This window comes from Gavialis gangeticus, unplaced genomic scaffold (assembly GCF_001723915.1).
Source record: "Gavialis gangeticus isolate Ggan-Ray unplaced genomic scaffold, GavGan_comp1, whole genome shotgun sequence".
NCBI classification, from domain to species: domain Eukaryota; kingdom Metazoa; phylum Chordata; order Crocodylia; family Gavialidae; genus Gavialis; species Gavialis gangeticus.
In genome coordinates, this window is record NW_017729031.1 from 107,480,722 (window position 1) to 107,491,620 (window position 10,899).

Genomic DNA, 10,899 nt, shown 5'->3' on the forward strand with positions numbered 1-10,899 from the left:
GGTGTCCCTGTCAAGCTACCAGATCTACTGGAGCTACTACATGGGGGTGGCAGCTCTGTGCAGCTTCATTCAGCAGCTGGGTCCCTTGAGAGCATGGTGCGTTTCAAGAAGACACCAGCTGCAGAATGGGATGCACTGGCTGGCTGAAGATGTGAGAGTATCTTCATACTAAGTGGCTGCTGAGCAATGGCTAAAGCCTCATTCCACTTGGTGGGGGTGGTGTGACTTTGGTGAGAGCAGAGTAGAGGGCTCTCCCACCACCGAAGTTTTCAGTTAAGTATAGCTACCAAAGCCTGCCAGGAGAATGCTGGCACTGTGGAAACATTGGGTGTGGGGGGCGGCCAATTTTGGGACTAGTTCAATGGGTCATTTCACTGAGGGGGCGAGGGCAGAGTCCTTACTGGTCTGTGGAGCAACTTCCTCTGAAACCATCGCACAGGAGGCACTCTTCCCCCTCCACATGATAGACCAATAAACTGAGCGAGGGCGTGCAGCCATCTGGAAGGGACTGCCCACCAGAACCTAGTGAGGCAGATGAGGGTAGAATTCAGATAGAAAGAATCACACCTTGGGATAAAGGGCTGAAGCAGTGGAGCTTGGAGGAAGGTCCAGAATACTGAACTCCAGTGTCATGCCATTTCCTCTTACAGAAGTGCCACGGTCAATGCTGGCACAGATAATGCCTTCCCATTCCCTCCTCAGGTGAGAGAGGACCTTCTGTTCAGCCACAGAGCAGGTGTTCAGCCATAGCAGGGGCAGAGGGCATTTGCCCTCATCTGGAAGATCAGTCAGGACCCTGGGCTGTCAGAGTGGTAGGTATGATACCAGAGTGAGTGCTCAGTCCTTGGCCTGATGACTGAGACTGGCAACTTCAGTGATGGGCATATTTACCTCCTGCCTTAGCCTGGCTTGTATCCCAGGTAACATCTGGCTGGACTGCCCATTGTCATGGCATTATTGTGAGCGCCCTCTGCTGGGCAGCCACCTAGAGGTGAACAAGAGGAGTGCAGACTGCACTGGCAGATGTACAGCTCCCCATTTGAACTCATGGTGCTTTACAGAAAGTGCCATGAGTTAGACTGACCTTCCCAACCCAACAGATATTCACTGTTGAATAGGGTGGCAGGTGATCAAGCTCCACTTGGAGCTGATCTGGGGAGGGAGGCTGCATGTTTACAGCATCTACCCCAGCTCTACCCGCCTCTCCAAACTCCTGGTGCTGTCTCGGGATAGGAGTGGGGGACCACCTTGAGGGAGGTCTGTTTTGGGGTTTCCCCAGCTTGCTCTGGAGAAGGGAAGGTGGGTGGATTGGAGAACTCCCACCTTGGGGGGGTGGTCTCCAATCCTCCCACCCCACCCTCCAGCACTGGCTGGGCAAACCCCAGACTGAACTCACTCCCCTCCCTTCTCCCCCACCCATTCTGAATACAGCACTGGGAGCAGGGCTGACACAGCCCAGCCCTGCTCTCGGCACATGCTGACAGACATTAATGAAGGCACACTGCTTTGGAGTGCCTTCATCTGAACCCTCATGAGGGTTCAGAATGCCATGCAATCAGGCATAATAAATGCTCTGCAGCCATGTACTTCTGTCAGTGCACGGCAGTAAAGCACCTTCAGTGGCCAATCATGAGACAAATGGTCATGGCTGTCAGCACGCTTTGGGACTCATGCATCTGTAGGCCTCTCTCCCAAGGCTCCCAACACAGGCTATATCTGTGGTGGTTGGTTCCATGGCATGAAAATCTGTCCTTGGAGAATGGCATCAAAATGCACCACCTCATTGCAGATGGTCACTCCTCAGTTGGTGTGAACAGCTACGATGGTGCTGCCCCCATTGATCTCCACTGGGCCAGTGCTCAACAGGCAAAAGATCACAGTCCCTTTCCTTCTGAGATTCAGGCATTGATGCTCACCAGGGAGCTGAACTCCTTGACTCAGTGGCCTCATTTCTTGCCTTATTAAAACTCCTCTGGGTCCCAGCCAGCGGCATTTTCCTGCTCCTGTGACAGACAGTGCTGAACAGCCACTGTGGAGCTTCCAGACAGAGAGCTGGAGGTGAGGAGGAGCAGGTCAATGCTGTGGGAGTGCTGCCTTCTGCACCAAGTGCTGCAGCCTGACCCTTCTGCACAGCCACTCCTGGAATCCGCAGTCCTGAACCCACAGCCCTCCACTGGCTTGTGCTCTCTCCCAAGCTTCAGCTTTAAAAAGGGAACAGCCTCAGTTTCCTTTCTCCCGCTGTGAATAAAAAGAATGGCTGAAGCCAGCAGAGACCCATTTTATGTCTTAGCATCAGGGGGTCAGTGGAGGTCACTGAGCTGGCTCCCAGGCATACCCTCTGCCCTGGGGTTCTGACCATGGGACACTGTGGCCTTTAGCTTCGAAGGCTTGACTGTTGATGAGTTAGCAGTGTCTCCCAGCCTCTGCATCTTCCAAGCCACTCAAATGACTGCAAAGGGTCCCATTGCTAACCCTTCCTGAGCATTGATACTGTACTCATCCCCAGCTGCGGATCTGGGACCCACCCCTCCAGCATCCCCTCCCCAGGGTGCCAACCCCACCCAAAGCAAACGTACAAGTGTAGCACATGGTGGGGTGGGTTTATTTATTAGCTTGGTCATTCCTTTCATTCAAGCTCTGAGCCCATGCAGTGTGTTGCGATGGGACTTGCCCCGGATGCGGGGTGGTGGATGGATGGATGGACAGAAGGATGGATGGACAGTCATTGCTTTGATCCTCGCTCCCAGTGGGTTCTGGAGAGGTCATGCCTGGAATCACCCCTTCCCACCTTCCCACCCCCCTTCACCTGCCCTCCTGAGGAAAGAACAACCAGAGTAGTACACGTAAGAAGAGACCAGACTCAGGAGAGGTCACAGCTCTTATTTACCATGGATTTGCTCTTATATTGATAAGAAAATCAATTCCCTACCCCACCCCCAGCAAAGTACCCCCAGCACTGGATGACAGACAGGGAGGAGCAGCACAGCTGGGGCCTGTCACTGGGAGCACAAGGAGCAGGAGGCCAGAGCACAAACAGATGCCACTTGGTGCTTGGGGGGAGGTGGGGAGGGGAGGGGGTCCCATTGCCACACAGCACTCCCCAGAAGACGCACCTGTATAAATATACACACATCCTGTACATATGTACATGCAAGGCCAGGGGCTGCTGTACTCCCCCTGCTAGCCAGGACAGGGAAAAGGGTGGCCTGGACCCAGCAACCAAACCAAGGAGAGGCAGGGGCCTTCAGGCTCTTGACATCCTGACCCTGCCTTAACTCCTGCCAGCTGCCGTGCCTGCCTTCCCTCTGAGCTAGGAGCCAAGCAGGCTCTCAGTGCCTGGCATGGGGCTCAGCTGGGATCACACATACCAGAGCAAGCTGATGTTACCAGGAAGCAAAGGTGGATACCCATTCACCCAGGAGAGGAGCCAGGCAGCGCAAGGAGGGACAGGGCATGTGCACTGAACAGGGGAAGGGAGGGCATTGGCACAGATAAGGCAGAGGAGCCCACTGGTATCAAGCAGGAGAAAAGAGTGCACTGAGCTGGGGATGAGATCTCAATGGCATGGAGTGGGAGAACTGGAGAGCACAGGTACTCAGTGGCAGAGGGGCGCCAGGGGACCATCCTAGTGCCAGGCAGGTTTCACAGCCAAGTTACAGGGCAGGGTTTCACTTTGGGCAGTAGGAGGGGGTACTGCAGGGACCACTCCCCCAGTTCTGCCCTGGCTCAGCCCTCTCAGCCTTTCCTTATCACCCTCCTCCCCCTGAATGAGTGCAAGCATGGACTCTGCACTTGCATGGGATGCGGGGGAGGAGAGTAGGTGGGTGCCAGGGGCTAGGAGGGGAAGGGTGAGATTACACCCCTTGCCAGTGGCCTGGGATCCTTCCCTAGATCTCTCCAGGGCAGGGGCCCCATGCCAGGGTCCTTCACAGTCCTTGTGGTGTGGGCAGAGCCGAGGTGAGTGAGGCAAGGCTTGTGTGTATGGCGCTGCTCTCAGTCCGAGTAGATGATAAAGCCCGAGAAGGTGCTGTATTTATTGTTGTTGCCCCCGTGAGCTTTGCCCCCATCCAGTTTGATGAAGACCTCATCACCGGCATCCAGGTGCAGGATGACACTGTTGCTGGCATAGTCATAGTTCTGGTCAGCATCCTGGGCAATGGCGCTGGCCCGCACCTGGGGGGAAGGAGAAAACAGTCGTTACTATTCCCCAAGAGGCAGCAATGGGGACCAAAACAGCTCCCTTTAACCAGGCTGCCTAAGGTTGTCTAAGGCCTGAGAACCGCATAGTACCACATCCTCCTGATCCATCCCTGGCTCCAGGCTTCTGCAAGTGGGCAACACTGAGTCACTTGCATTAGGCCTGCATTTGCGGCAGGACAATTGTCTCTTGGCATTTTGCAACACATTCACCCCGCCTCAGCCTTTGCCTTCTGTGTACAGCCACAGCTTTGTATAGGGGCATGGGACAGAACCTGTCCTTGGGCTTGGTCTCCTACATGAGGGAGCTCCTGCTGTGTGCAGCAGCTCATTAGGGGGCACTGGTGACACATGCCACCACATTGCATTTGCTTTTTTATTCTTAGGCATTTAGTAAATGCTGCCATCACCTTGCCCCAGGATTTGCATGGTTTCATAGAGCAGGAAAGACAAGTGCAGAACTCGGTAATGCAAGTGCAACTGATCTCATGAGAGGAGCAAAACAGAACTCATTTGATGCCTCACAGCCTCCTGAAATTGTAAGGGGCAGCAGCCCCTGCTGTGCAGCATGGTGGCAGAAACAGCCACTCAGCACATGCAACAGCAGGTTAAAAGGTTTCGTGTTGTTTTGGTTTTTTTGGAAATATATATAGTTTTATATATATATATATATAGTTATATATATATAGTTATATATATACAGCATAGTACCTTAAAACACATTTAAAACCCACGCACCCATTACAATGGTCGCCCCTGCTCAAAGGTGGGTGACCCCACCAGGCTTGGAGCTCACTCTGCCCATAGTGACTCCATATGTGGGGGTAGGGGGGAAAGTCCAGAGGTCACTCATATGGACATGGTGGGATTTGACTTCCAAGAGAAGCAGTCAGGGGAAGCCCACATTCCCTGTCCTGTGTTAAGCTCATCATGGAATATAGCCCAGATTCCTTCCCAGCTTAACACCCGCTGGGTCCTGTCCACACCCTCCCCGTGTTATGTACCCTGTGGTTTCAACTCCAGGTGGGTGGGCATGAAACAAGGGAAGCCACAGAGGTTTATAGGCACATATTTTCCCTTCTGAGCTGGGGCCAAGTGCAGGCCAGGGAGTTTCACCCAGTTTCTCCTGCACCCTGCCCCAAATATGTGGTTGCTTTAAGGCAGCGGTGGCCAGCCTCTGGCCAAAGTGTCACAAGTGGCACGGACAGCCTCTGCATGTGGCATATGGTAGATCAAAAAGGAGACAGACAGAACACTGGCAGATAGGGCAGGGAGCAGAAAGCAGAGCAGCAAATTGGGCAGAGGAAAGGGACTTGGGTGACATAGTTGGGGATGGTCCTGCTTTGAGCAGCGGGTTGGACTAGGTGCCGTTCTGAGTTCTTATCCAACCCTAATTTTCTATGATTCTGTGGAAGATCAGAATGGCACTTGGCAAGGGGCTAGGGATGATTTGTGGCATGCCTGCCAAAAAAGGTTGACCCCTACCACTCTAGGGCACCTGTTTTAGAAAAAGAGGCTCTACCTTGGGTTATAAGAGCCTAGTAATGGATAATTCACAGCTGCCCACAGGCTGGCTGTTGTTCAATTACCTTCCCTCTTACAAACCTCTCCTTGTGCAGGGAGGGAAAGGTCCCATGGCAATAGAGTACAGTGATGCTGCTGTGAAAAGCAGAAGCAGCTGTCACAGACACCGTGATGCTTGTCACAGTTTGGTGCTCCTGTGCTTTGAGTACAGAGGGCCCTGGATGCAGGGAACAGACCCATATTGGCTGTAGAGAGAGGGAATCACTTCACCTAACAGCCTCCCCACTTCCCCCTACCTAAGTTTACTATCTAGGGACTCCTGGATGCAGATGAGCAGCCATATGTTGAGCCCTTCTGTATGGAGTAGTGGCCCCTGTAGTCCTGCCAGCTGCACTTGCAATAGCAAAATGCCCTACAGGACTACACCCTGTCATAAAGGCTGTGGTTTTTAAACTCCCTACAGCAACAGCTGCTCTAAATTCAAGACATAGAAGTGATCAGAGAAGGACAAACAAGCCCCTTGGGGCTTTTTGCACCTTCCCAAGTGCTACTTCCACCTTAGAATGAACTCTTGCTCCAGCTAGCAAGAATGCATAGGGGGAAGCAGGAGAGACAGTGCAGACAACCTCTTCTCACCACCCCAGGGAGGTCAACGCACAAGTTGAGGAAGATTCCAGCTTTACACATCCTTGTGGACTGGTGACCACAGGAACCTTCAGGTACATAGTAGGCGTAAGAAGACTGCACTGCTCATCCAGGTCACTGCTGTGCAACTACCTGCAGAGGCTGGGGGGCAAGGACAGCTCTGAGAGTCCATACACATACACGCACAAACCCACACACCACTTGTGTAGTTCAGATCAACTCTTTATCCTTTCTGCTTGCAGATGCACAGAAAGAAAGTATGAGCTTACAGGCCAAGGGAGGGGGTGAAGATCAGGGCTTCTGGGCTGCATTCCTACCACTACTGTGACATATTGTGTAACTGTAGAGAAGTCACCTCTTGCCTGTTATCTTTGCTTTCCCAGCCCTAAAACAAAGGTGATGAAGCCTGCCTGCCTCTCAGAGGGACCGTCAGCTTTGACCCAGTAGTGCTTGCAGTACAGTGAGAGATCACTTGGCCACCAGACCAAAGACAAGACCACAGCTGCCCCAGGTGCCAGTAGCCAGAGGTCCTACACAGCTCGCCTGCCTATATTCTGCTCTGAGGAAGGAACATCTCCTGACTCATTTTAATTCTAACCAGGGTGGCATTCAGGCCAGGGCCTTTGCCAGACCATGTCTTCAGGGAACCTTTCAGTGTTAAGAAATCCTTTGGGAAGGGAATGATGAGGAAAAGGACAAATATTGGCCACTACAGACAGGAGGCTGAGACGCCAGCTCTGCCTTTGCCATAACCATGTTCAGACAGGCTGGGGCAGTGGAGGGAAAATCCAGGGATTGGACAAATTCTTGGAGGAAAGGTGCATCAGTAGGTATTGGGCATGGGAGTCAGGGGGCACATGTACACATGACAGGGGTTTAGTCCTCATGGTTTTATTCTATGCCCCCTAAATTGAAATGGTGGGGTTTTAATTGAAACCTACCATTTCAATTTTTCTGTCATGTTAAGGTGAGGGGCCTGATCTTTTTTTTGTTGTTGTTGGAGATGGAGCCTGCCCGTGGCCAGGGGGGAGGCGAGCAACCCCTGAGCCGTGGGAGGCCCTGGTTCTTCCCTCCATGGTGGTGGGGCCCCCTGGGTCTGCCCAGGCAGGCTACTAGCAGGCTGGATGCTGCCCCAGCTTGAAGGCAGCACCCAGCTCAATCCAGCTGTTCCCTGAGCCCACCTGGGGAGCAGCGCCTGGCTGGCTTTCAGTGGGCAGGCTTGGGGAGCAGTTTGATCAGGCCGGGTGCTGCCTCTGAGCTGAGACAGCCCACCTGGGCAGCCCTGGGGGGTGCTGCCACTGCGGAGGAAAAGACAGGGGCTGCCTGCAGCTCAGGGGCCACTTGACCTGCTAGCAACTCGCCCCTGGCTGTAGGAGAGGCGGGTGGGCTCCACCAAAAAAAGAAAAAAAAACTAAAAAGGATCAGGTCCCTCACCGCTTCTACCTTCAGAAACTTTAAAGCACCTGCTGAAAGCAGAAGTGGTAAGGGCCCCAATCTTTTTTTTTATGTCTGCAGAGCCTGCCTGCCTCTCTGTGGCCAGGGGTGAGCTGACAGCTGCAACCTATCATTGCAAACTTAACTATATCCGGATGTAGTTTAGTTTGCAAAGATGCAAACTCATCTAAACTCCACAAAACTGGCACATGTATAATGTGTAGCACCATTAAGCCACACAAACTGTATTTTCATCACATGTACATCGTGACAACTGTCATGTGTACAAGCGCCCAGGGCTAAATGCTGGAGGCTTCAAGTGAGAGTGGAAAAAAGCCCAGTTCACTAGCCCTTTCAGCATCCACTCTCCATCACTGTGTGACACCAGATACTGGGCAAGATGGACCTATGGTCTAACCCAATGGCAAGTCTTATGTTATGTTCTTATTCTATACAATACCTCAGGGAAGGCTTTGCCAAGGGGCCCTCAATTCAAAAGGCACTTCCTTGTCTGTACAAAGCACTTTGGAGAAGCTGGTCATTATTTAGGTGCCAAAATACAGGAGCCTGGCACACTGGAAACCCAGACCAGGAAACTCCTGGCAACCCAGAACTAAGCATGGTTGCATGGCTCCAGGCAGCCTGGCCCTGAGCCTTGGGAACCTGGTTTTCTTCACCTTTTCCTATTCCAGTATGGCAAGACAGAGTTTTAGTGATGCTCTAACCTTTGTGAGCAGTTCAATTGTTATTGCATTATATCCAAAAATTATATAAAAAAGGGCAGGCAGGTTGCAAAGCCAAGCATTCAAAAGTTAGGAAATGCCAGATTTCAAGCTGTCTATGCAACCTTCATGGAGCCCCTTGCACAGCTGCATTATGACACAGTCTGGATTACACGATGTCATCAGTGAAACACAGGAATGGAAGGGTGCATGGGCAGTGCAGGAAAGATAGAAATAAGTCAAGAGGTTGGCAGAGGTGTGGAGCAACACTGTGAGAGATATAAAAACTAAGAAGGGATAGACAAGGAGAAGGATGGTGAAAGATTCCTATGGGTGGACCTATGATTTTGAAAAGGTAGGTGCAGATGGTGTGGTGCATCATCACATATAACACAACAGACATTTTCCTCCAGTTACAAATAAACTAGAAGCTTCACTAATAAGCTATGGGGCTAGAGCTATGTTATTCAGTTTAAGATTGAAGGGGAAAAAAACTTTATTGGAATGTGCATTTATTTGCTATATCATATAGTAACTTGGGCAAACCTAAGCAAAAATAATCAAAAGATGTTTTGCTAGTCCTGTAGTCATTATAGTTAAATGTACATCTTTTTCAGATTCACAGAACAAAATCTGGCCTTCTTGAACATCTTGACAGTTCATCCAGTGCTTCACTGAAAGTTATTGCCACACTTGAGCTAATGTTCAGCTGAGTTAACCTTTCCACACTTGAGTTAATGTTTCAAGCAAGAGTTACAGAACAGTCTGTAGGGCTGTGAAATGGGAGTTACTTGGAGTAGCTAACAGACAGCTAAACTGCAAAAGTAAGGATAGCTTGAAAGGCAGAACCATTAAAAAAGAAAGAGGGTCGTTAACATCTATAGAATGAAGAGTTTGGAAGGAATCAAGTAGGTTATTATAACAAACCCTGAAGTCAATTGACTCCCTCACTGTTGCCTAAATAGAGAGGCTTCTGCCACTACCAGGCAGCTGGCTTTAAACTTTGGATGGACCAGGAATCAAAGATGGGGTGCAACTGCACTACTACATCATTCCCGTCCCCTTCCCCTGCCCCCCAGGACCACCCCTGAAGGTGCCCTACTGGGGTAGAGCAGGGAGTGTGCCATCAATCTCCAGGGCTGGACTGGGATATGGGCAGAAATCACTGTAATATTATTAGCGAGATAAATACCATTGGGATTTGTCTCATTATGGGAGACTAACTTGCCAGTTATAGATTGGAAAGCACATGCTACTAATAATAGTAGGGCTTAGATAGTCTTGGATGTGTTACCTGACAGATTTCTTCCCCAAATAGTCAATGAACCAACAAGAGATGAGGCTATTTTAGACTTGGTTTTGGAAAGTAATGAGAACTTTGTAGATGAGCTGGTTGCACAAATTTAACCTTGGATCAAATGACCATGAGCTGATCCTGTTTAAATTAAGTGGAAGGACAGATGAAAGTAGGTCTGTAAGACAGGTTCTCCTTTCCAAAACAGCAAATGTTAGTAACCTGGGAACTAGTTAGTAAAGTCAACTGGATGGAGGACCTCAGAGACTTGAGTGTGGAAGAGGCCTGCCATTTCTTTCAGTTAAATGTTTAAAAACAATATGGAATTTGCAGCCCAATCAGGGGGAGAACATTTGTAAGGAAGGGCCCCAGACCTATCTAGATGAATAACTACCTCAGAAAAAATATTAGGTATAAGCAGAGACCCTACAAAGAATTGAAAAAAGGACATCTCAGCATGGACTGCTGTCTTTGAGGTCAAGATGTGTAGGAATACAATGAGAAATGCAGAAGCCAGGCTGAATTAGACCTTGCAAAGGATGTTAAAACAAAACAGCAAAATGCTGGGTAAGCATTGGACAAGGATGGTTTAGGAATAGTGTTCTTGCATTCATACAGGGAGTTGGACCTGATCTGTTAATTCCCTATGATTCTATGATTCCAGGTTCTTCATCCACATAAATAAATGAATCAGAAAAACAGAGGTTGGGCTACTACTCAGCGAAGTCAGGGCAGAGATTAAAGATAAAATAGATATGGACCAAAAGGATATGAGTAAGGAGCTGTAGTTTCAATAAGGAGGAGGATTTTGATTGTGGGGATAAAGGCAGGATGGCTAATGGGAATGAGGGTAAAAGCCAGAAATTACCCCAACAAGACTCCAAGAACTTAATGCATCTGGGTTAGCGGTCACATCATTTCCAGCACTGAACTCTGTAGGAATTGGCATATGCAACTTTGGGTCCAGTAGGAAGGATTTGTAAAAAATCAAGTCAGATGGTCTCATCTCACTGGAGAACAGCAGGTGCAGAGCCTGTATTTCAGGAAAAGAAAGTGATCTGAGCAACTACAGACCTGTTAGCC

The 10,899-nt window shown here is 50.2% G+C and overlaps 1 protein-coding gene across 1 annotated transcript in view; it reads right to left on the reverse strand.

The window, feature by feature from the left end:
• Positions 1-2,596: 2,596 nt before the first annotated feature.
• Positions 2,597-10,899, reverse strand: part of C1QL1 (complement C1q like 1) — a 57,969-nt gene continuing 49,666 nt past the window's right edge. Inside the window, exon 3 of the mRNA XM_019523531.1 lies at positions 2,597-4,173. Within this exon, the coding sequence (XP_019379076.1) occupies positions 3,994-4,173 (180 nt within the window). The 3' untranslated portion in view covers positions 2,597-3,993. The remainder of the gene's footprint in view (positions 4,174-10,899) is intronic.